The sequence below is a fragment of the Brachionichthys hirsutus genome, chromosome 5 (assembly GCF_040956055.1).
Source record: "Brachionichthys hirsutus isolate HB-005 chromosome 5, CSIRO-AGI_Bhir_v1, whole genome shotgun sequence".
Classification (NCBI taxonomy): Eukaryota; Metazoa; Chordata; class Actinopteri; order Lophiiformes; family Brachionichthyidae; genus Brachionichthys; species Brachionichthys hirsutus.
The window spans coordinates 7,891,965-7,916,987 of NC_090901.1; the positions used below are offsets into that span (position 1 = coordinate 7,891,965).

The 25,023-nt window shown below is 41.1% G+C and overlaps 4 protein-coding genes across 5 annotated transcripts; 2 read left to right on the forward strand and 2 right to left on the reverse strand.

Annotated features, from left to right (window-relative positions):
- Positions 1–120: 120 nt before the first annotated feature.
- On the reverse strand, positions 121–8,037 carry anapc13 (anaphase promoting complex subunit 13). 2 transcript variants are annotated; one of them, XM_068739617.1, is made up of 3 exons: positions 7,972–8,037; positions 4,556–4,720; positions 121–447 (listed from the first exon to the last, which is right to left on the reverse strand). In XM_068739617.1, the coding sequence occupies exons 2-3, from the start codon at positions 4,652–4,654 to the stop codon at positions 322–324; spliced, it is 225 nt and encodes a 74-aa protein (XP_068595718.1). In that variant the 5' UTR covers positions 4,655–4,720; positions 7,972–8,037; the 3' UTR covers positions 121–321. The 2 variants fall into 2 exon arrangements, with proteins under 2 accessions (XP_068595718.1, XP_068595719.1); XM_068739618.1 differs by lacking the exon at positions 7,972–8,037 and adding an exon at positions 7,897–7,933.
- Positions 8,038–8,212: 175 nt separating this feature from the next.
- rspry1 (ring finger and SPRY domain containing 1) lies at positions 8,213–14,372 on the forward strand. The gene is made up of 14 exons (XM_068739754.1): positions 8,213–8,610; positions 10,086–10,138; positions 10,621–10,733; positions 11,171–11,297; positions 11,523–11,581; positions 11,920–11,986; positions 12,145–12,276; positions 12,436–12,551; positions 12,695–12,838; positions 12,929–13,040; positions 13,160–13,262; positions 13,377–13,529; positions 13,984–14,088; positions 14,276–14,372. The coding sequence occupies exons 1-14, from the start codon at positions 8,213–8,215 to the stop codon at positions 14,370–14,372; spliced, it is 1,779 nt and encodes a 592-aa protein (XP_068595855.1).
- Positions 14,373–16,687: 2,315 nt separating this feature from the next.
- Positions 16,688–18,799, forward strand: arl2bp (ADP-ribosylation factor-like 2 binding protein). The gene is given in 8 exon segments (XM_068738887.1): positions 16,688–16,706; positions 16,977–17,034; positions 17,345–17,406; positions 17,691–17,797; positions 17,988–18,073; positions 18,273–18,369; positions 18,667–18,735; positions 18,737–18,799. Coding segments are annotated over 8 exon segments (561 nt in total).
- A 946-nt stretch (positions 18,800–19,745) lies between these two features.
- pllp (plasmolipin) lies at positions 19,746–23,468 on the reverse strand. Its single transcript, XM_068739824.1, has 4 exons — positions 23,304–23,468; positions 21,233–21,406; positions 20,655–20,771; positions 19,746–19,853 (listed from the first exon to the last, which is right to left on the reverse strand). The coding sequence occupies exons 1-4, from the start codon at positions 23,466–23,468 to the stop codon at positions 19,746–19,748; spliced, it is 564 nt and encodes a 187-aa protein (XP_068595925.1).
- Positions 23,469–25,023: the final 1,555 nt, after the last annotated feature.

The following is a 25,023-nucleotide window of genomic DNA, read 5'->3' on the forward strand; positions in this document are numbered from 1 at the left end:
GATACTTCGGTATGAAATCTTTCAATTGTACTGCTGCGGTTTAGTATGGATCAAACTGCCAAAAAACAACTCAAATGTCACGACTCTTGGTCTAAGTGAAACAGCAACCACATTTCTGAAGAAAACACTTTAATACGGAGCTCATAGCGTATATAGACGCTATCGCCACAAGCCCGTTCTCATGACCTCGCTATTTGACTAGGAAAATGTCATTCATGCAAACCTGTCTCAACGACAGGCACACTTGAGATTTCTGAGGAAGACGAGGCCATAGCGGGTGCAAACATGGGGTTTGTCCCCAAGTCTGATTGCAGATGACTTTCAGCTTCCAGTACTTGGCGTGTTCTCATGCAGGCTCTGCAGGGCAAGGTCTGTCCACTTCATCTCTTGTTCCTTAACAGACTCTGTGGATCCTCCATTATCTTGTTCAGCTTCAGGGAGTTCACTCTAAGAAAGCATGAAAGAGCATTTTGATTTTAAGCAATAAATAATGGGGGGGACAATTGTGACAAACGGTCCCCTAACTTCCATTGAAACGGGGTTACTTGTCAGAATTTTAAGCTGACAAATATACACTGCTCACAAAAAGTTTAGGATTTTTTTGGGTTAAATTTATGGGAAATCTTAAGTTTATGCTACAGTGATAGGAAAATATGGCATTTAAGTAAAAGCATGCAATGGTGACTTCATCTGGATTTAGTGAAACAAAAGCCAACAACAGTGGTGGGTGTACCACAACAAGCATGTCAATAACTTGTCATTATTGAGCATTATACAGCTTGACAAACAACGTCTGACTGTTCACAGCAGCAGCACCCCACTCTTCTTGAAGGGCGGCCGACAGGTCATTCAGGTCCTAGGCTCCAGTTCGGTGCCTCGACGCGGCAACTCTCCAACATCATTGGCAAAGATCATTTATGCTCAATGTGAATTGATAGAGAACAGTACTGAGGCCAACTGGTACCTCGTCCAGCATAAATGCTCCGTGACCCAGGCAACAGGATGATGTCTCTGCCTGGTTGTGGGGTCAAGTAGTATAATAGCCAGCCCAATGCTGGGCTATTGGAGTGTTGCCGGTCGTTCTCGGTTCGACGCGCTCTGTGGCTACGTCTTGGTTTCGCCGTATCCAACAAAAAGGAGAGTCCAGAAGCGGGCTTAAGAGAATAAAATGCCACTAATTTATTACAAAATACAACAACTTAAAACACTCAATAAACCCGATCATCTGGGTGCAGCGATCCCGCCAGAGCGGTCAAAACCTATGTGCCCTTCCGGGTCAACACCTCCTCACCGCCTGATTGGCCGTGCCTTATGTACCCCACATGGCCACAGTGCCACCCAGTGCACAAAATAGGAACCGCACCCCATCAGTTGCATTTGGCCCCTACACACCGGCCCCTAATTGGCGTGGTACCACACATGGCAATTCTCAACATTTCATAAAATACAACAAATATTGAATCATCACAACAATAACTAGACCTCATACACCAGACACAGTTTGGAAATTGGTCTCTCCTCTGGCTGACATCGTTCCAGTGTCCAGCTCATCATTCCCATCCCTAACAGGAAGCACTGACAGCGTGGTGCGACCTCTGCCGGCCCCTGTATGTCCATAAGTCGTATGAAAGACTGAGGTGGGTTCTGGTGATTCCAGTCCATCTTCTAAAACAGTGATCTGTCGATCTATGTGCAACACAGTCGGATGATATTGATTACAGATCTCACATTGCAATCTTGCTTCACAATTACGGCTGACATGGCCTCGATGAAGGCATCCAAAACACACTCCCCCTTTCCTCAATATGAACACTTTGTCCGTGTGTCTCTTCTCCTTAAACTGCTGACAGTTTTCCAACGCATGTTCCATAGAGCAGCAAACACAGCGTTCGTTCTCCTTGATTGGGCGTGACGGCTTAACTTCGTTGTGAGAGCCCATAGCGGTCACTGTGCTGGCGACCACATGCCCCTTCTCTCTATGGCTGGGTTGTGACTTTGGCTGGTTTAATGTTGTATTAGAGCTGTATTCTTGCAGATCTCCAAAAAAGGGATCTGAACGGATCCTCACATGACGCTCCATGAATCCCACCAGATCATTAAATCTAGCTCTGTGGCCAGTAGACTCCATGATGTCATGAGCCCTGCTCTGCCAGCGTTCTTTCATCCTATACGGGAGCTTTGCAAGGATTGCCCTCATATTCACAGGCATGTCCAGTTCCTGCACATATTCCAGCTCCTCCATGATGTTACAGCAGCCACGCAGAAATAGTGCGTAGCTCTGAAGCGCCCTGGTGTCGTCTGCTCTTATAGTCTGCCATGACAAAGCCTTGCTGATGTATGCAGTAGCTGTTTTGTAAGGATTTCCAAATTGATCTTGCAGTAGAGCCTTGGCCACCACGTAGCCACGATCTGGGTCCATATGTTGACAGCTCCGCACCAGTTCGAGAGGCGGGCCTCTGGTGAATTGCTCCAAATAGTACAAACAGTCTGCTGCGGTTGCTTTACTTTCCACTCCTTGCTCAAATGTTTTTATAAAGGTCCTGTAATGCAGGGGATCACCGTCAAAGATCGGAATGTCTCTTGGTGGGAGCGTCATTGACCGCTGCTGGTTCATTAAAGCTGCTATAATCTCAGTTTGTCTGCTCATGATTGTTAGAAGGTCTCCAGGTGTCTGCATAGCGGTGAGTGACTGACGCGTTTCATTTTGTGTAAACCGATCATTTGTTTCCATCCTGTTTCTATTGCATTGCAATCGGTGGTGCTGTTGCCTTGCGTTTGATGTGTTCTGTTGCTTTGGTCTCACATCTACTGGCTTGATTTCCAGTTTGTCATCATTTTGAGGTATGAACTCTTGAGCAGAGGGGTGCAACATCTGTTCATAGTTTGTTCCACCTTTGTTGCATATATCCTTCGTATTTGAGTACGCTTGTGACTGACACTTTTCTTCAGCATCATAAATTTCCAACCTTGCTTCAGATGCCGCCAGTTCAGCCTCCAAATCAAGCATCTCCTTTCTTCTTCTCAATTTTGCTTCCTCTTCTTCAATAATATGTCGCTCCTTCAATATTTTAACTCGAGCCAAAACTGCAGCTCTATCCGCTGCTGCCTGTAATCGAGCAGATGAAGCACTAGACATGTAGCTCCTTTGACTGCTTCTGCTACTTATATTCGACATGCTATCTTCAGGAGAGAGTTCATCATTGGTAAGTTGTTCATTTCCAGTATTTGTGTCTACGTCCAAAGCGCACGCCTCCATGGTTCGTATCGCAAAGCCAGATTCAGCTCAGGTGAGCGCAACGGAAAGTAGGTCAATGAGTCACGTGATCCAGCGCAACGCTTCGATGCGTAAAAACGCGCTCAATGTTCACCAATGGGTTGGATTTAACGTGCGCACACAATTAGGCCTTTGATGGTGGAGCGCTACACGTACCTCCGTTGGGCGCCTTTACTGTAAATCCGAGCGATGGTCTTCAGCGCTCCGGTCCAGCTCCGTAATCCACAGCGCTCCGCGGAACAGCTGACTGCTGTCCGAGCTATCTTCGCGGGCCACTTCTCCACGCCACAGCTCACACGGTCATCCCTGGCTGTCTCCCAAAAACAGGTCTCCTGAGGTTCCAAACTTAGTCCAATCGGGCAGGTTTTGACAGTATAATAGCCAGCCCAATGCTGGGCTATTGGAGTGTTGCCGGTCGTTCTCGGTTCGACGCGCTCTGTGGCTACGTCTTGGTTTCGCCGTATCCAACAAAAAGGAGAGTCCAGAAGCGGGCTTAAGAGAATAAAATGCCACTAATTTATTACAAAATACAACAACTTAAAACACTCAATAAACCCGATCATCTGGGTGCAGCGATCCCGCCAGAGCGGTCAAAACCTATGTGCCCTTCCGGGTCAACACCTCCTCACCGCCTGATTGGCCGTGCCTTATGTACCCCACATGGCCACAGTGCCACCCAGTGCACAAAATAGGAACCGCACCCCATCAGTTGCATTTGGCCCCTACAAGTACCCTTGAAGGTCGTTTAAAATGCAGCCCATGCTGATGTAAACGATTGGGTGCCTCTTACCGCCCTTAAATTTTGCCTTTACGCTCCTTGGTAGAGAACAGCAAGTTGTGCAAAAAGAATGTAAACATTGTACAGTTGGGCACGTGCATTCAGAAGTTTGGAGATGGTCACATTAAGTTCAGCTATAAAGGTTATAGTGCACCTGAACGCTGAACATTCCTAACTTTTGGTGAGTCGTGCATGTTCATTATTGCTACAACTGAACTAAATAAATCGGAAAGGTCAAGATTTAGAGTCTTGTCAATGCAAGTCTATACATTCAGAAAGTATACATGTCCAGAATCACAAGTCATATATGCGTTGAGTTTGAAAAAGGACATGTGTTAATAAATTCTGGCTACAGAGGGTTATCCTTTCTTAATCTGCTTGTTCAGTGAATAGCAGTAATATTTCTAAACATGCACAAATTCCATTAGTAGTCTTAGCAAAAACCTATTCACTAAATTCCACTAAAATAAAACCTGCAATGTGGATGTTTGTACGACATTTACCAGGGGGATGGTGACATCTTCATATGGAAGCTTGTCTTCCCTCCAGGCATCATCAGTGAGGTCCAGTACTCTCCCATCTCGTTGGATTTCACTGTCCATTCTGGGACAGGACTCAATTCAGCCCCCCGGAAATCCGAGGTAGCCTCAAGCTAATTGTGAAATTTACTGTGACAGAAAGTAGAGAAGGTCTCCCGAAGTCTGCTACGCTTACAAATATACCAGAGAGCCAAGCCAGCAATAAGGAATGCTAACGAAAGCAGATAGATTGTAAATATTCAACCGAAGTAAATGTTTTTGAGCAAATTCTCATCCGCATTGGGACCAGGACGATGTTATTATACGTAATCATCTGACGCTTGGTGATGACGTAGGAAATGATGCCTTCAGGTGCGATGGAAAATATTTGGTTTGGTTCTGTTTATGTTTAATATCCAAATTATTCACTTACCAGGTAATGGAAGACGGTCAAATCACTGTAACATTTATATAAGGAATGGTACTATCCGGCAAGTTTACGTCACATTTATTTGTGTTTTATACCTCGCCAACTGGCTCAATGTTTGGTGATTTCCATAGTAACCAAGTGCCTCTGCTGTAAACTGTGCTCCGGTTTAACACAACAAGGTAAAGTTTCCATATATTTCAATTGTATATTTCATCTTAATGTAGTTATGTTGAGTTGATGACAGCAACCTTTCATTCGGACTGCTTTCAGGCAGTGACGCTGTAAATTTGGAGATCTATTCCAAATGGAGTAATGGTGAAGTGGCCATAAGTTAGCTATAGACAACTTTCTATGTAAGAATATTTGGTAACTGAGGTCTCCCTCATTTTATCCACAAAGAAAAAAATATTGTTGTGCCAGGAATGTAGGACAGTTTTCATTTATAATATATATATATTTAAATACATAGGTAGGCAGAAAACCTGAAATTAAATTGAATTCTGCAATTCCATTAAAACTGATTTTTCCCGTTCACAGATAGGTAATAAACAAGCGTGGTTGTGAATCATTAATCATTTATTGCCTTCACATATTCCTAATTAAATTGTTTCTCATAAATCAATTACATTTCATTAATTTGTGTTTTGATGTTAACTAAATTATTAGTCAGTTTAAATAATTAACTTGTACTAAAGTTGAAATTCTTCAAATTCTGAAATCTTTCTTCATATAGGCCCTGCAGTTATGTCAGCTTCTCCAGAACAACAGGAAGAAAAAACAAAATCATGCTTCAGCCCTGGAAATCCAATATTTTCCTGCATGATGAATCCAGCAGTTGAAGATACACTGCCAAGACTGTGGGCAAAACCCCAGAATCCACTGTACAAGACTACTTCCAGTGACTATGGTCTTCACCGTCCAACATTTGAAACCTCTCCATGTACCTTCCACCCAAAATCACAAAAATTCTCTGAAAACCTTGGCAAGAGTGGGATGTATCGTGACAACACTTTTAATACAGCCCTCGATCGAAGCAGGGTCTCTGATTGTCCCAGCTTACAGCACACCATCTAAAAGCTTACCAACCGTAAGACAGTTTATGACAATGCATATTCACTGTAATTCTTATGACGTGCTGGTTTAGTAGAAAACAAATCTATGTAAAACTGTAAATTTAAAACAAATATTGATTCTTAATGCATAACTGTCTTCTTGTATAATAAACTAAAACAATATTATTACATTATTGGGTAGGCTGAGTTTACTGACTGCAGTTTAAAGATAAATTATTTCTGTCTGACAACATCCATCTGTTAGTTAAAAACATTCATAAAAAATTGTGTGCAATATTTTTCCTGTAATGCAGGGACAGAACAAAACCAGCTGTATGTTGTTCTGGTCTGTCACTTATTTATTGCTTATTATGGTTGCTTTTATTTACCCAGTGTAATTTTTTCTTCTCTATTAACTATTCAATTTTATGTGTGTTTTAAGGATTCTGATCTCAAAATCCTGAAACATCAAAGCGCCCCAGAGATGTCAAACAGATGTCAGATGTTGGACTTGTTTTAAGTATGGAACATGGACCTTAACCCCCATATTCACCAATCCTATTCTCAATTCTTCTTCCCTGAACTGAAAGACAAAGGACTTAATTCACCGTTGATGAACTGGACTAATAAATATATTCTGAAAGAAATTTTACGTGTATGTAATAAATATAGCAACTAAATCTCTTGATCTGTGGTCCTCCACTCAAAATTCCCCTTCATAGCTTAAAAGTTGATGTTTTTATGACAAGATAATACTAAATTGACTCTCAGTCTTATTACATATCTACTATAAGGTCGGATAGTCAAAGTTCTCACACCATAAATTATTTACTTGCATTTCTAAAAATATAAAATTCCATTATTCTCAAGACTCCTCTTGATTGCGTTTAAATACTGTGGAAAATTTGCAACCAGGTTGGTATTCCACAACATTTTTACGAAAAGAAATTGACGTATTCGTAAAATGTGTAGTGTAATGTAGCCACGATATGCAACCTTGGTTTGTGTTTTGGGGATTTGATTTTAAAGTAACTTATTACCTGTTAATTTATTATTATTTTTACAAAGCATTGCACATGCTACAGTGCTGAAATATGACACAATAAAACAGGTAGATACAGTTTCCTTTTTCCTTCAGTCGCGCCTCCGCCGCCACAGCTGACGGATGTAGCTACGGAACGCAGCACGCAGCTGGAGAATTAGCATTAGCATAATATAAATGTATAGCTAACCGCTGTATATGTATGTGCTGTATAAGGCATTAGCAAAGGCCTTTTTGTGGCGCGTGGAGCGCGTCATGTAAATATATCCTTCTAAGTGGCTGACATTTGAGTATTACGCGCAATTCATTGCTTCTCAAAGTTCTTTTTTGACAGTAGGATTAGGTCAGTGTCCTGCTAACCAAGCTAAAAGCTAGCTGGTTAGCAACAGCACAGCGATGCGAGTTAGGAAGCTATCTCCGTCAGTGAATAACGCCACTTCGGTCTGAATGCACCTGCTTTTCAGGTAGCAGCATGTAAGTATGCCTTTATTCAAAAGAAAACATTTATCGCCCTTCAACGAAATACCTGCGGGCATGTGAGACTTGGTTTTTATTTGGTAACTGCTAATGCTACGCTGCTTAACCGGTGGGAGGCTAGCAGGCTAGCCAGCTCTTGTTTGACAACAATAATGGTGACAAGTTAGTGCATGATAAGCTAATGTTTTGGTACATTGGGACAGCTTATCAAGACAGAAGTTAACTCGCTTCAGATGAACAATTAAATGGTTGTTGACGATTTTCTGTTCAGTTTCCATCATTCTATTTGACCCAGACTTGACGCGTCTTTCGTCGGGTGTCTTACTTTTCGGTTTGTAGGGCATTATCAGCTGGTAAAAAGTCAAAAGTCTTCCCCTGAGTTTGACACTTTTCCTGTTACCTTTGTGTTGTTTCCACAGCTGTGGCAGCCCTGCATGAGTTCAGCACCTCGGCCTTGGGGTGTTCCTCAGGATGTTCACAGCTATTCTATTACCTAATCCTTCCTGGTCTACTTAAACAGCCACATATTGCCACCATCTGACCAAACCCGTACCTCTGCTCTGCAACAGTATGATTATTTACGCTAATTCAACCCAGCCCACTGGGATAAGGATCCCCCAAAACCAAGCGCTGCAAATGATATGATAGTAGCCGCCTGGATCACTTTCTGTGCCTGCAGGAGCCTTACACGGGTTCTGCGCTTCCTCTCCTCCTCAAACTGCCACCCTCCATTCTTGGAGACCCTCGTTGCTCTGGTCTCTTGTGCCGGAACTATGGGTAACAGCTGTGTATGCCGGGAGGATAGTGACTTAGAGGAACATCACCATGGGTCGTCGAGGGCGAACCGGGGACAAGCTCGGAGGGTGGATCACAGCACAGGCACAGGTGTCGATGCTGGAGAGGCTCGCAGCAGTCGACCCAGGGACCCGGTTAGGCCGCCGAGACGAGGTCGAGGACCCCATGAGCCAAGACGGAAGAAGCAGAATGTAGATGGCCTGGTGCTGGACACGCTGGCTGTCATCAGGACACTTGTGGACAAGTATGTCTTATGAGTAATGATATGAATAACGTAAAGATGATAATTAGAGGAAGACGGTACAATTTCTAAAATAATATACAATTTAAGAAATTGAAATGCTGAATGTTATGTGTTCTAACAATGTTTCTTCCAACTCAAACATTCTTGAACTTGAACTAGTCATCAGTATGTGTAGACATTTTTTTTCATTGACAATACTATTGTCATTTTTATATGGATGCTCGAGTAATCAAAGTATCCTAAAACATTAACTGGCTGTGTTTGCTTGTCAGATTTGTTTTAAATGAGCTACATCTTAACATGAAGTTTGCAGTTTTATGAAATGTCATGATGGCACTGCATATGAACTCATAATAATCTGGAGCTGAGCTAGTGTAGCTAAACTGTCAGTGTTAGCTACACTAATGGACAACGTTACACATGATATGACAAATAACACTAGACTCATTGAAATGTTTTGTAGCTTTGGTGGCGATATGCCCTATTCAAAGTCTGTTGTATTTGTTTACAGATTTGTGATCTGATCAGTGGTTTTCCTCCATCGGCATGAGGACGGCTTGTTGCTATGATGCAGCAAGATTTGTTTGTCCTGAATAGATGCTGAAGTACTTTCTTCTCTGCTCTCGTCTTCCACTGAGCTATCACTTTACAGAAGTATCTTGTTCAGCTTTAATGCCTGCGACCTTCTGTCAAACTGAGTGTAGCCTTGCTCAGAAGATAAATTGCAATGGAACAGGAAGATATAAATGGAGACCGATAAATTGTAATGCTGCTGATGCTGCACCAAGCAGCCTGGCCATCTCTCCAGCCTCAATTAGGCTCCATTTTTCTATGACTTGCAAACTAAACTTCCCTCAAGGCAGCAACTTGCCTCCAATCCACACAGAACAGTCCAACATTTCCGACAGAGGACTAACCCTGCCTGCAACATGAAATAGGTTAGAGAAATGCGCAGTGGCCTTTTTTTCTTTATGCTGCTACAGGAAAAGTCATGCTAAATGCTAACACCTTAAACCACAGGGCTTCAGCCCTTTCTGTTAACCAGGAGAATACTCAAAGCGCTTCTTTAAAGCTTAACTTTATTACGAGTGGATTATTAGACTGATTGATGTGTTAATGCTTCATACTATTGTATACTCCCTGTGATGTCACAGGCAAACATCTCCTTTACTTCCTAATTGATAAGATTGCATTATTTGGAAGCTGTTCTTTCTTTGTACACCATCTATGTGTTGCGGTAATAGATTTGAGCAGTGATTGCAGAATGTACCAAAATATCATTTAATAGTTAATTAATATTGAATTTTTTTCAGTTTGAACCACTGGCTTCTTTTTTTTTTTTTTTTTCAGCCTTCTATAAAACAATCAGGTCCCTGTTAAATTTGTTTAACAGGGATCACAAATTGTGAAGCTGAGTTTATTGTGCGTTGAATTCAGGTAAAAAGATAGACTTAAACATCTTCTCTGTTTTTCAGCGACCAAGAGCCCCCTTACTCCATGATCACTTTGCATGAGATGGCGGAGACAGGTACGGCAATCAGACACTGCTGTGTGATGAATTCAATGCCGTTAAAAATAAAGCACGGTAGTATGGAGTACAGTAGGCGATGTGATGCAAAAGCACTTTTACCTGCTCATCTTGATGGGATTAAAGGTAATAAAATATGAAAAGGGGAGACAATCAATTCCACCTGGGAACAACGATTTGACATTGTTTCTGAAAACTGCCGATACAGTGATATTACAGAAGCTTTGTAAGCAACACAGTCATAGTTCTCTTCCCTTCCCTTCTTTCCCTATTTGGCTTCTATATTTTCTCCCATCGTGTCATACTAACAAGTCTGCCAATGATGCTTTCAAAAGCAGGTTCAGCAATCAGCATATTTGGTTTCAGGGGGGGGGCATAGTCACAAGATAGATTGCATATGCCACATGTCAGCTGATACAATATGATATCATGGATTTGATCGGGTAACAAATTGATTGAATGCCTTCTCTCTCGTTTCTCAGATGATGGTTGGCTGGAAGTCGTCCAGTCTCTGATTCGAGTGATCCCATTGGATGATCCGCTTGGCCCTGCAGTTATCACCCTTCTATTGGATGAGTGTCCTCTGCCCACCAAGGTTAGTGTTTGGCACAAATAGGACCTTATTTGGTGTAATGATTTAAAAACAATCCGAGCTTTCTGGAACAAGATGCTCACCCCAGAGCCGAACGTAGCCTGAAGGGAACAGAGGAGCAGCGGCGACCTCTGTGTTTGTTGCCTCAGCGCCACACAGAAATCCAATCATTGGTGTCTTTTAATTTTTCTGTATTCTAATGATTGTGTGTATTTATTCAGAGATGTACTCAGTCACTCTCATTCACATTTAGCAGGCTGCTGATTCTCCTTATTTCCAGTTATCATTCAGCACCAAAGACAGATTTCACGGATTAGGAATCATCATGTTTCTAGTGGGATAGTGATTCTGTAGTCATCCTCTTTGACTGTTGAACTGTTTGGTGGAAACTATGTGAGTGTTTCCTTCTTTAGAGTAAAAGCTTCGCCTCTTCTTTCCAGGACGCTCTTCAGAAACTCTCTGACATGTTGAGTCTGAGTTCAGCTGTAGCACGACAGGATGCTCTAAACCCTGCTAAACACAGAAACACCACAGCTGTCCTGGGATGCCTGGCAGAGAAATTGGCTGGTACACTCCACAATTACATATTTAATATACTGTAGTTAATACTTGTTCACTCTGAACTACTAGAGGAAAGTCTGATAGTCGACTTCCAGTTAATTTTTAGACAGAAAAACGTAGACCAGTAATGGAGATTCAGCTGTTTTCATTTCTTAAACGATACATTTTCAGTGATCTAATTTGACTTTCTTTCTCTTACTATTTCCATCTCCAATTCTCTGTCTCTTTTAGGTCCAGCCAGTATTGGGTTATTGAGCGCAGGAACCCTTGAATACCTTCTAGAAAGTCTTGTAAGGAAACACACACACATCGCTCTCACACTGTTTTGCTTGCGGTTTGCATGTTTGCTTCCACAAGCATCTTATGCGCTCCGCACATTGCAGCTGTACTTTCAATCAAATGGTTCCAACTATTCCTACAAAAGTTTGCACATTTTGTAGAAAATCAATTTGCAACTTCTGAGGGAAGTTATAAAACAATCTAGCTTTGCTACGACATCTCTCCTCCATGGTAGCATGTTTACTTAAACTTAGCATTATATGATTATGAGAGAAAGAAAACCAGGCAATCACCTAAAAAAACCAAATACAAACTGATGACCATTTCTTTTCTGTTAATCTCCTCCTAGAGCTCCGAGGCCCACCCCACCGTCATGCTGTTTGCTCTCATCGCTTTGGAGAAGTTCTCCCAGACCAGTAGGTTCATTTAATGTATAATGAGTGGAAAAATAGTCATTTCCCTGCTAAATAATGTGAAAATGAGATTTCAAGTGACCTAATGAGAAGAACAAGCAAAGATCAGTCATAGCATGAATAGTTTGTGAAGGATTCTGGTGCCTCTTTTGGTCCCTCAGGTGAGAACAAACTGACGGTGTCTGAGTCGTGCATCAGCAACCGACTTGCTGTTCTGGAGTCGTGGGCCGAGCAGCCCGACTACCTAAAGAGGCAGGTTGGATTCTGCTCGCAGTGGAGCCTTGACAATCTATGTGAGTAGTCTTTTTTTTTTTTTCTTCTTCTTCAAAAACGGTATATTTGTGCATGATGACATGCTGAAAAGTCAATTCTACTCTCCTTAATTTGTCATTTGAGGATGTGTTATTGAAGATAGAATTGCAATCATGTGGCCTCTGTTGACCTCTGTCTAGTCCTAAAGGAGGGTCGCCAGTTCACCTACGAGAAAGTGAACCTTGCCAGCATCAACGCAATGCTCAACAGCAACGATGTCAGCGAGTACCTCAAGATCTCGCCCACTGGACTAGAGGTCAGTCTGTGTGTTCAGCCAAAGAGTGGTGCCACATTTAAAGCAGGAGGTCTAAGATGCTCCTTAATACCTAATACTCATTTACCTATTATACATGTTATTCCTGTAAAAGCTTTATGAATTATTCCTCTGTTTCTCTTCAGGCACGGTGCGACGCCTCATCCTTCGAGAGCGTGCGTTGTACGTTCTGTGTGGATTCAGGTGTTTGGTACTACGAGGTGACGATCATTACATCGGGCGTGATGCAAATCGGATGGGCCACCAAGGACAGCAAGTTTCTCAATCATGTACTCAACCACAGTTGTCTTTGTTGTTCGTGATTTCGAATGTCTGTTTCTGCACTCACACAATACAGGGTTTTGTATTTTGTATTACAGGAAGGTTATGGAATAGGAGATGATGAGTACTCGTGTGCGTACGATGGCTGCAGGCAGCTCATCTGGTACAACGCTCGCAGTAAACCTCACGCTCACCCCTGCTGGAAGGAGGGTATGAGCTTAAACCAGTCATTATAATATTCTGTTTATGTACAACGTTGCTTCTTGCATTTAAATATAATAACAGCATAGCAAGACTTGACTGTGTGTTCCTGTGTGCGTCTCGTTTAGGAGATGCCATCGGTTTCTTGTTGGACCTAAGCAAGAAGCAGATGATCTTCTATCTAAACGGACATCAGCTGCCACCAGAGCAGCAGGTCTTTTCATCAGCCACGTAAGACCCCCCTCCAAACACACAAACACTTTTTTCTTCCTTCCTTCCTTCTTTCCAATCCGTTTCTCTTTCTTCTTTCCCTCCCTTTATTCTTTTACACGTCTCTCTTGTCAGGTCTGGTTTCTTTGCGGCAGCCAGCTTTATGTCATACCAGCAGTGTGAGTTTAACTTTGGGGCCAAACCTTTCCGTCACCCGCCTTCTGTCAAGTTCAGCACCTTCAATGACTTCGCTTCCCTGCTGCCCAGTGAAAAGATCATCCTACCAAGGTGAGAAATGAAGCTGTTCTTCCCTTTGACTAATGAACTGTACACGGCACCCGACACGTTCATTTTGACATGGTAGAAGCATGAATCATTTTTGGGACAGCTCCAGACGATTTTAATCACTTTTAATTTGTTACTCACAGTAAAGTAGCTCTTGGACTTTTTTTTTTAATGTAAACCATTATTAAAGGATTTTACTGACGCAGATTATGGAGATATAAATAGTTTTCCTATCTCCAGAAGTGCCAGCATCCACAATTCTCTGGAAATGGAAAACTAAATGAAACTAACTTTGACCCGCCCAGTGAAGATACTAATTTTAATTTTAATTTCTAATATGTGGGCATGCCAGAGTGCAAATAAACCACTAGTTGTCATTATTGTACACGGACAGAAAGAGCTTTAAATGCACGTCTGTAAATGGAAACGTTTACCTGCTTTTGTGTGTGATATCCAGACACCGGCGTCTGGCTTTGCTAAAACAGGTCAGCATCCGAGACAACTGCTGCACGCTGTGCTGTGACGTGATGGCTGATACAGAGCTTCGGCCTTGTGGACATGGGTACGTGTGAATCCAGTGCCAATAAACAATGCCTGAAAACGTATTTTTAGGTTGCTGAAACAAAGTTACCATCTGTGAAATATGTTAGCCCCGGGTTGAGAATACGTTTTCTCTGTAATGTTTACATTTTCATCTGTCAAGTGTTTTCTGTGAATGAAGAATAAATGTTCCTTTATCTTTTTTTCAGTGGTATGTGTATGGAGTGTGCCTTACAGTTAGAAACATGCCCATTATGCCGCAAGGACATCCAAACTCGTGTCAGACTCATTGCACATGTCTCCTGACACACTTCCTGCCCTTCAGCTAATAAGGAGAGACACTTCTGCCTCCTCTGCCCCCCGTCTCACAGAAAAGGGCTGTGAGGAGGACGGTGCCACGATATTGTGATGACAACAGAAATGGGACATCTGTTAAGTAAGGGCGCTGATGGAGGATGTGGCCAGAGAGAGGAGATGAGAGGAGGCTCAAGTTAGCCATGTTTGGATCCTTTGGGTTATCCCCTCTCCTCCTGGTTTGTATCCATCTCACATCTCACTGCAGAAGCTGCGTCAAGACTCGTCAACTTTCCACCAAGTGTGTTCTTCACACTAAAGCAGGAGAAGTACGGAACATAAAACACCTTAACTAGACGACAGAACCCAACTCACTTGCAACTCAGGAGTTTTCAGACATCCTTTCTATGATATAAGAATCCCACTGCTCTTTCACCCCGGAAGTTGCTACTATTTACTCCCATCACCATGATGCGCACATCTGCAGATTTGAAAGGAATGTGGAACAGAAAAGAACGCACACTATTAGACAGTCTGTAGTAGAGTAAACCCTAAGGTACAGGTAAATTTGAGATGTCTCACGTTCATCGTTTGTGGTGTATAAATGTACTTTGGTGGTCTTAAGGTTCCACTCGTTGTTCTTAAGGTTGTACGAATATCTATTCTGTGTTCATCTTGATGTCTGACCGCTTTAAATTGCAATGTCAGAGTTGGGTATACAAAAGGAAAATTTCAACATCAAATTAATTCTTGCAACACAGACACAATTCTTAAAACAAAATACTTGAAATGATTTGATCCAATTGCTTTATAAACAGTGTTAACCCTGCTGCTTTTGTTCTTTGTCCGTCTATTTGCTCAGATGATATTTTTTCAGTCGTTTATTTACAACAACCACAGCAGGACACAGGAATTAGAATGTACAGAAGCTAAATCTGTAAATTAAACCACATGATTGCATATATTTGAGGCCCCAATGAGGGGTTTGTATACAAGTGAACATCCACCACTATCTGGATTTATTGTGATTTATTTGTAATGCACTTCCAGGATGAATCGAGGTTCGTTTGCAATGCAGTATAACTATGGGTTTATTTTTTGTTTGTGGTGATAAACACATACATCTGTAGTAGGAGGACTATTTTGAATCCCTGAGTTGTGATTTATAATGCAGAAACTTGGTTGAGATTAGGTTTTTATTGTTGACTTTGTTAGCCAATCAATAAAAAAATTAAATTATTCCTGTAATGATAATCATTTTGCAAAAAAAAAAGGCCCAAGATCATTTTTTGGCAGTCCTGATTTGGCAATAATATATTTGATATAGCTAAGCCAGGAAACCCTCCTCAGTGCAGTGAAATAACCAGCATCTGGCCTTAACTACATTAATGTTGCTGTATTCACATTGTACTTGTCACCGTTCATAACACTGTTGGTGTTCTTGGTTACAGAGCTGATCTTGTCAAAACAGGTTTGTCATCCTGCAGACGTCCTTCATAGAGGTCCCATAGCCGAGCCCTCTGCTCTTATTTTGCCACCTTCTGTTTTCATAAGAACCTCAAGTTTTCTGTCTCTTTCCATTCATCCTTTTACTTGAAATATTTCTGGGGTTAACTGACTTGTATTTTCGAAGCTGGTGTCAAGATGAATGTAAGAGGGGTTGTGTTTCAAGAGATATTCTATTTGTACAATTAAACAACTACAATTTAAACACTGTATAATTTTTAATTTAATATTAATTTTGATCAGATTGTTAATGAAAGAGATACTACATGACCAAATAGCATGAATATGATCCATAAAATCATTCAGACTGTACTGGGATGAAACATTTATTGCTTAGTATGGTGACAGACCGTTCTGGTCACTGTCATCTTGTATTTTCTGATGCACCTTATACACGCAGGCGAGATAAATTATCTAGTTGTCATTCCAGTATCCGTTGGAGACTGTGTTTGAGATTGTAAAGAGTAAATTGTATTTATTCGGCTATGAAGTAATTTTGCCCCAGGATTCCAAAGGTTTGAATGATTGACTGAGGATTTGTCGCTTCCTGGGTTGTGATAATTGTAATAAATGTATGTATATGTCATTTATTTCATGACTGCTTATTTAAATATCAGAGATGGGTCGACCACGGATATTTAGGGTTAAATAAATAACCTGACACCGTAATCCCACCGTTATTTAGGTGCGGAAAAAAGAGCACAAGAATTATTTTCTTGTCGGATGGATTACACGGGTGCACACGTGTTCGCGGTTTCCTGGGCAACAAGGGTACAGCATACCCGTTCTTACCATTCGCGACAGCGTGCTTTCTAAACAACATGGATATCCATGAACGAAGTGAGTATATTCATTTAACCAGCATTGCACACCCCAATGAACTTATAAAATATTTTCTTCGTAAATACCAAATATTCCATTCCTGGCGACGAGCGTTGGACGTGCTTAGCTAACATAACATACTTAGCCTGTCAGCGAGCGAGTTAGCACACCCCGGATGATGACTGAATATCAATTTATCGTTTGCGTTAAATTTTCATGAAATGGGTGGTTTAGCTGTTTTGTATACTCGCTATTTTTAATTAAATAAAATTTGATGTCCTCGTTCAGATGCTGGTGAAAACATCGCAGAGTTTGACGAAGACACAGAAACCTTTGCTAATTCCAGGTGGGCTGTCCACAGCATAAGAATGGTTTGTATTTAGTGAGGCTAAAGTTTTGAATGTTGTTGCCGTCACAAACAAGATGAGGAAACCAAGTGGTGTGGAGCCCGGGCTTGGGCGAACAGGTGTCTCAGGTTCTCATTTATGAGTAGCTGCAGCTGCAGAAAGCAAAACGAATGCATGCCTGTGTTTGTGATGATGATATACTGTGTATTTCTTACACAAAATGTATATTACAGCAACAACTATGTTAGCTTTACGCTAATATGAATCACGTAAATGCTACTTTAAACTCTCTTGTTCTTCTCCCTCCAGTTTACCAACTGCAGCGTCTTCTTTTGACACTATTATTGGAAGAATAGAGGACATCATCATGGGTATGATATGTACCAATGTTGATGGTAGATTAGTCAGTCTTGTCTGTTTTGGGCTGTAGGAGAACTGTCTAGATGAGTCTGGAACACATCAATGTGCAGAAAATATACTCAACGTATAAGAAAATACTATGTCTGATAGAAGAGTGTACAGAATCTTGTTGTTCTGTTTTTTAAAATAGCTTTTATTCGTAGCTTGTCAGAGACCAGCAACTCGTCATGGTTTCGCCAGTTAATAATGGGTATACAGTACATGATCTATGCAACCATTACTTTTTATTTTTTAGAGGAGTCCTTCCAGCAATTGCAGCAGACCTTCATGGAGAAACACTACCTTGAATTTGAGGAGTCTGAAGAGAACAAGCTAAGCTATACTATCGTCTTCAATGAATATGTGAGTTACAAAGTGTAACGCGCGCAGACACCTGTCTTCAAGTAGTGTGGCATATACTATACACAATAATCTTGTTTATTGATTCAACTGACAACACTACCAACGATTCTGACTTTTTACTGACCGCTGGAAACGCCGCGGTGGTGAGCCAATGGCCAAATCAACAAAAACTCTTATGGTTGTTGTGTAGGTTGCTGTCGTAGAAAGACACTTGGAGCAGCAGCTGACAGAGAGGATCCTCCACTTCAACATGAACACATTTTTGGCGCAGCTCATGTAAGATGGGATGCCATACAGCTCTGCTGATTTGATTTATTCTAGCTGATTGTAAAGAAACACTCGGCTCACCGGATGGAGCAGTTTGTTGGATGCATTCAAACAAATGTTATTTTACAGTTGGCCTCTCTGTGACATATACATGCATTGGAAATGTGACCAGAATGTCCATTAAGTTATGTCTCTCTTCCATTGGCAGGCAGCACAAAGAGAAGATGCCAGAGGACATCTTTGACATGCTGGTGACGTTCACTGACTTTATGGCCTTCAAGGAGATGTTTCTAGAATACAGAGCGGTGAGTTTTTCTGGAAGCTGGGGAACAGTATTTATATATTATACAGTATTTCACCACTTCTTACTGAGATTCTCAACAAGAGATTTGGAAATTTGTCACACAAGGATTTTATGTTTCTGTTTTCTAATAGGCATTTTGATGGTTTGTCCCAGCTATTCAAAACTTATAAACTGGTATCTTCTTATTAAATTACACACTGATTGATTTCAGTGGGTCATTAAAAAAATCTAAAGGTTGGTTGGACTCCTCTTGGTGATGCTTAGCTTTAATTCCAGCTGTATTAATCTGTGTTTCTAGGACAAGGAGGGCCGGGGTCTGGACCTCAGTCAAGGACTGGTTGTCACACCTCTCATCCCTGCAGGCGCCAAAACAGACTGGTTTTAAAGAATTGCAGCGACCCACTAACATAACATGTCAAATGTTTGTGTAAATGTTTGGTGTCAGTGTTAAGATTTATACTTTGATTTTGAACTGCTGAATATTTATTAATCTAATAGCGGCATAGATTTGTTCCCAAACAGCAACATCTGTATGCATTCCTCAGTGTTTTTATGCCATGTTTTTCTTTTGTTATGACTAATTACCATTTATTTTCTTTGTTTGCTTCATGAGTAAGAAGTTCTGGTATTAGACTTGTGTTTCTGTCTTTGTAGGTCACCCCACTGGTTCTCATGAGGAACAAATACCCCCATAAGCAGCCAATACAATTTGTTGCAACTGAATATTTGAATGTGCCCTTTTCATGTGTTTTCATTGAAAATGTTGAATTGTTCCTAAATAATTACAAATAAATGAGATTTTTTTTCTCCCCGTATTGAAAAGTGAATGCTTTATTTGAACACTTGATTCATTTTCCCAGCGCTCCAAACAGGATTTCACGACATTTCACATTTTTAATAAAAATTTAAACATATACCATGTAGGCAGAAACATCAGGAACTGGACACGGTCCCTAATGGGATATTCAATTCATTTGTCTCCTGCAGGTTGGGTCATTGTCCCATTTCTGTGTTTATTTATAAAAATCTACATTTTTTTAGATTCCATGAGAAATGATTATTATGTAAATGTGTGCCTGTAATTTCAGGGGAGGGAATCAAGTAGATTTTCTGCAGGGCACTTGCTGTGCATACAGTCTCCCTGACACACCACCCTAATAGAGCACCATTTTAGACTCGTCTTCCATCCACTCAAACCCAGCATTCACTCTGGGACGAAAACAGGAGGATCAAAACCAATCCTGTAACTCTAATTTAGACATGAATGATTTGGGACTGATATATTTGCAAATTAAGGCACTATCTTACTTATTTATTTATTTTAGAATACTTCCAATGAATGCATGATTTCTTTTTTCAGCAGCTTGTCTTTGGCTCCTACGTCGGCACTGAGCTGGTAGCGGCGTTTCCTTCGTCTTCTTTCCACTCCAAATAGGAGAGGAAAGCGCTGGCACCGTACGCCAGGGTCACCACAGCGCCGAAGAACTGAAGAGGACAGACGGGACAGGGAGGCAGAGGCGTTCACGAGAAGTGAAAAAGACAGAAGAGAGACAATCACACCCTTTTATTGACTGTGGAGTTCTTCTTCTGAAAAACTGATTAAAGTATTTACATTTTCAAAGGTCTCGAATGACACATTTTAATGATTGGCCATTATACCAGGTGAATGCTGTGTATCCACTTGTGTGCCTCAGAGGCAGTAAACCGTAGCTAAGAGCCTGTGGTAGGGCAGGGTTCAGGGGCACGTGTGGGTGTGTGTCTGTGTGTTTTTGTGGGTGTGAAATCACGTGCTGATGAATGCTACTGCTGCTGTAAACCCGGCATGGACTTTACCCTGTGGAAAGCGCAATAAAGCAGCACACCCAGCCTACATTTCCTGACGCCAATGTGCATTTTGAAGTCTCTCACACACAGGCAGACATGAATTATCTTTCAATCTGCTGCCCTACATCAACCTCGTTCTCTCTCTCCCGGTTTGTTAAATCGAACATTGACTTTATCCTGCAGAGGAGTGGTGTGATTAAGCAGTGATACAAAGGTAACTGGAATAAACTCTTCCAGTCACATGATGGCGTGTTACTCAACCCTATCAGCCTAAATAAAGCCTCGCCATCACTCGCCTACTCTGCCTTACTCAAACAGTGAATTATTCCAAAATCTTCTCAGTGTTCAAACTTCGATTGATTGCCCAGATGTGATATGAATGAAAGATAGATTAAAGAGTTTCTAGTGTACTTAGACAATCCTTTGTACTTGAGTCATTGTTGCTGGTGTAATGCGACTTACAGCGGCAGCAGCGATATGATTGTAGAAATTGCTGCCGTGGATGTGATTCACAGTTGCAGCATTGGCCAGGAAGGCCGTTAGGTAGAGGACCACGGCTACGCCATAATACAGCATCACCTAGTCAAAAGAGGACAAAACAAATATTTCATCAGATCCTCTCCTGCCTGTTTCATTTAGTCAACTTCCACCTCTTTCTCTGCTACTGCTCATCGTCTCATCCCTTGCCATCTTTCCTTGATGTGTCCTGACAGCAACCCAAGTATTGTCTTTCCATAAACTACTGTACCATCCTTTTTTTCAAGAAGTACTTTTAATTTTACCTTAAGCTCAAATGACAGCTGATCCGTGGCAGCAGGTTTAAATCCTGCTGTCTCATTTGTGTTCATGCACCATTTAGTGAAGCATCTCATGTGCTCCTTATGGGACAGTCTGCACTTCAACACAGGTAATGTTTGCTGCACAGAGTGACTGTGGTATTTAATTTACTGTATAAATGACAACACATTTCACAATACTCATTTAGAGTAGCACTGAGGTAAGTATTGTTTATTATTTTGGTTCATTTTTCAGATATGTACCGTAATGGGCCAGGGCACAAAGGAGAGTCGTCGATGGACACCAAACAAGATCATTAAGAAGAGGATGGTGGTGATGATCCACATGGTGACGGCCACAAATATCACCCAGCCGTAGACTGGTACTTTCATGTAGGGTGTGCTGGCGATCAGTGCCCAGTGGAGCAGGCCCAGAAACTACAGCAAGAGAGAACACAAACAGCAACAAAGAGGGAGATGAAGTATAGTGTACACACGCTGAAAGTGTACATCCACTTATTTAGACAGGTAATAGCCTATATAAAATAAAAGATGTTGTGTTTCAGTTGTGCAAAATTGTACTTTTGTGTAGCAGTGGCTAAAGCTAAATTCTAATGATAACATGACAATGTGGAAAAATCGACAGTGCTAATAAATGCATATTTAACATGCTGACCATCTTAGTTTAAAGATTTAGAACAAGCTGCAGCCTTGACTGAGGAGAATGTATAGCTTGGTCTAAAAGTATTGGACAAAGTAATAATCAAACTTGATGAAAGATGAGGCCAGAAAAGTTTATCTTGATGGAAAATTACATGTGTGAAAAAAAAAACCTTGTCAACAGTGGCTCACCAAAGTCATTGGGATTCATCCTCTTGGAACCATGTATGTACAGAATTCAACATCAAGCGGAACGCTTAAAGGTCTGTAGAATATTGCTGAAGAATGACAGACACTATCAGCCTTCTGAACACTGAGGGTTTTATTTGATTATAATATATTTATATCATAAATTTAGGTCTACAGCTCACCATATAAGCTCTTTAAAACAGAAATAATATCCAGACAGAAGCTACATGATTCTCCTCTGGCAGCTTCTGTCCCAGGACAGAAAGGTCAGTCTATTATGTATGCAGAGATCAGGTTTCTGTTCACACATGGGCTCTCTGCTGTTAGCCTCTACGAAGCCCCTATCTTCGAAGTTCTGTACCAAACAAGGATGCCCTTACATTTTTGACTGAAACAGAGAAATATTTATTTGAGGCACAGCTGGAATTTCTATGGTTCTTTGAGTATAAACAAAGTTATTCATCTAGGTAGGATGAAAATTACGTATCTCACCTTTAGATACTTCATTGTTGAAATAAATAAGTCATAAATGTCAATGTGCTTGGAAAAATATATCATTTGACAACCTAAGCTCAAATATCTATTGTTACGCTGAAGACACCCCCCCCCCCCCCCCCCCCCAGGATTGAGATGTGTTTTATGATGCAGCACACATGGAACATTTTATTTATCTATATTGCATGAGGAACTTGAAGTTTGAAACAGGAAACCAGCTGTTTTATGAATGCAACATCAATATTCAAGTTTGACTATTTATTTTATCAAAATTCAAAACAAATGTCATCATATGTGGACATCTTTTTTCTCAGAAACTACATTATGATAAAATATAATTACGACACCATTAAACGCTCGAGGTGCTTGTAACTCATAAAGTATGTATAAACGGGTAAATGTTCAACAGCTAAACCACATAAAGAGTGAGCACAGCCTCTGTCCTTGAGGTTAAAAAATTAGGCTTTAAAAAGATTTCAATCATATCTTTTGAAACTGTCTCAATAAAGGACATCAACAAGTCAATGAAAAAGTCTGTATATAATTCATTTATATATATATATATATATTATGGTACATAATGTTTTTAACCTGCATACATAATCATTTATAATTTGAACTTTTGGTGAAGCCAGAAATTTAAGTTTGGATTGTTGTACCATAATTTCAATATATTTCAATGTTAAATAAAATACACAATGTGGAGCAACAGCTGAAGTTTCTGAGATTAATTAGCAAGTTTTTGCGAATATTTTTCCGGTACTATCCAGCTGAAACCACAATGGTACCTTTAAATATCAAGTGATGTAAGCTCTAAGTAAAACAATAACTACAGAACTGTTTACTCCCTAAATGGCTGCACTGATCATGTATCCAACAGAAACATAATAGAAAGAAAATATGCAGAAAATAATTCTGACCTCTGAACAAAAGTATGCGCTGGAATAAAGCTGAACAGAGGAAACAGAACAGCGTGGGGTCTGTTACATACTATTTCAGCCATCATGAGGATAGCTGGGATGCTTTGGGCAAAGGACAGATCCATCATGGTGGTGATGTTACTGGGCAGCCCCCGGAGGCTGTTGCCCCCATGCTGAGAGCCATAGGAATGTGGCGAACTAGTCTCCGTGTTAACCTTGGATGGGAAATCTGCCATGATCGGACAACCTGTGTGAAGATGGGTCTTTCAAAAACAGCCTCCTAAAGGAAAATTTACTCTCAGAATTAATGTTGCTGATGACAATTTTCCTTCCTCCAAAAAAAAAAAAGAAAAAAAAAAAATTGGAGTTCAAAAACATTGATAAATGGCGGCAGAAATATTATGAAATCTTCAAATTGTTGTTTAGTTGTGTTTGAAACACAAATCTTACACACAATACATGTGTAAAGGAAAAGAAAAACAATCCAAAGTGTCAATGAGGAGCGTCCAGTAAAGTCTCCTGGTAGAAATGTCCACTGGCACTGACAGATGTCTAATAGTGCTGATGTATGTTTGTAGACCGTTACCGCTCTCTCTCTCTCTTTCTCATTAAATGTTTTATCACCCTCTCTTTATCTGCACATGTCTCGCTCTTCTGCCGTCTCTGTCTCTTGCTGGCACCTCCCATATGTTGCTCAGCAGCCTCTCATCTGAGTGACTCATTAACATGGTTGAAAAGCAGGAGGGACACACCACGAGGCCATGCACAAAATTGCATCGACACGACCTCGTTTCTAAAAAAAACCTCCATCCTCACGTCACTTATTACAATAAATAAGTAAAAAATGTATGAGGCCTAATCTAAAGAAAAATAAAGTTAAATAAAGCCGAGCAGGTACATGTTGCCCTCCCTCTGGATCCGGCAGTGCTTGACCTTACCATCACCTCTGAAAGACAGAGAACTTGGTGAGTTAGGGGGTAAAAAAACCCCACCGGAAACAGGGAAAGTAATGCAACATGTAGGAGCACACCTGAATGTGATAGCGAAGGAGACCGGGACTCCTTCTCTCTGTCGGATGAGGAAAGCTCCATCTCTGGGAATACGCAGCAGATAATCTTCTGTCTGACCTCTGCTCAGGTTACTATAGACCCGCCTGCACAACACAATTATTAGCTGGCATGCTATAGCGCTTTTAAGCACGTGTACATGTTGCATGGCGAACGCTTCGTATTGATGTGGGTCGTGCTGCGGTACGGGATCGTCTTGGCAGCGCAGCGGGTTTTCTCTGTAGTGCTGGATCAGGGCATTTACGCTGGGAAAGTGCAGGTTTCCCAGCGTAGAAGTACGTGTGTGTCCCATCCGAATACGATCGAATACGACAGTGCTGGACCCTTCCACAGCGCCTGGGATGGGTACAGGAGATTTTCTTTACAAATACAGCGTCAGACAAATAGTACGACACAAAATACTCAATGGAAACACATTCTAAAATCTGAACCTTTTTTTTTTCTCCATCCTTCATTTGTGAGGGGTTGTGCTTCGTTTAGGAGTTTTCCTATAAACTCCATGATTGAGTTTGCCATGGGATTAAGGACTTGGGTTTGGTACCAGAAGGAGAGGGTGAAGTCTGCCACTATTTTTTTATCTAGCAGTTTTTGCTGATGGTGTTTCTTTGGTGGACTTCTAGCTGTTACTTCAGTGTATTGTGTAGTTGTAGTACATCACAGGCAATGCGCTGTAATTCACTTATTTTTTATTTTATTAAATTCCCTCAGAGACATCTCATTTCAT

Excerpts from the sequence above, each read along its gene's own strand:
- anapc13 (XM_068739617.1), bottom strand. The coding sequence starts at position 4,654 with ATGGACAGTGAAATCCAACGAGATGGGAGAGTACTGGACCTCACTGAT. Across the intron at positions 448-4,555 it reads AAGATGTCACCATCCCCCTG|AGTGAACTCCCTGAAGCTGA; the intron begins GTAAATGTCGTA and ends ATGCTTTCTTAG.
- rspry1 (XM_068739754.1), top strand. The coding sequence starts at position 8,213 with ATGATAGTAGCCGCCTGGATCACTTTCTGTGCCTGCAGGAGCCTTACA. Across the intron at positions 11,298-11,522 it reads CCTGGCAGAGAAATTGGCTG|GTCCAGCCAGTATTGGGTTA; the intron begins GTACACTCCACA and ends TGTCTCTTTTAG. Across the intron at positions 12,277-12,435 it reads GTGGAGCCTTGACAATCTAT|TCCTAAAGGAGGGTCGCCAG; the intron begins GTGAGTAGTCTT and ends ACCTCTGTCTAG.
- pllp (XM_068739824.1), bottom strand. The coding sequence starts at position 23,468 with ATGGCAGATTTCCCATCCAAGGTTAACACGGAGACTAGTTCGCCACAT. Across the intron at positions 20,772-21,232 it reads TTGTGCCCTGGCCCATTACG|GTGATGCTGTATTATGGCGT; the intron begins GTACATATCTGA and ends TCTTTTGACTAG. Across the intron at positions 19,854-20,654 it reads ATCATATCGCTGCTGCCGCT|TTCTTCGGCGCTGTGGTGAC; the intron begins GTAAGTCGCATT and ends TGTCCTCTTCAG.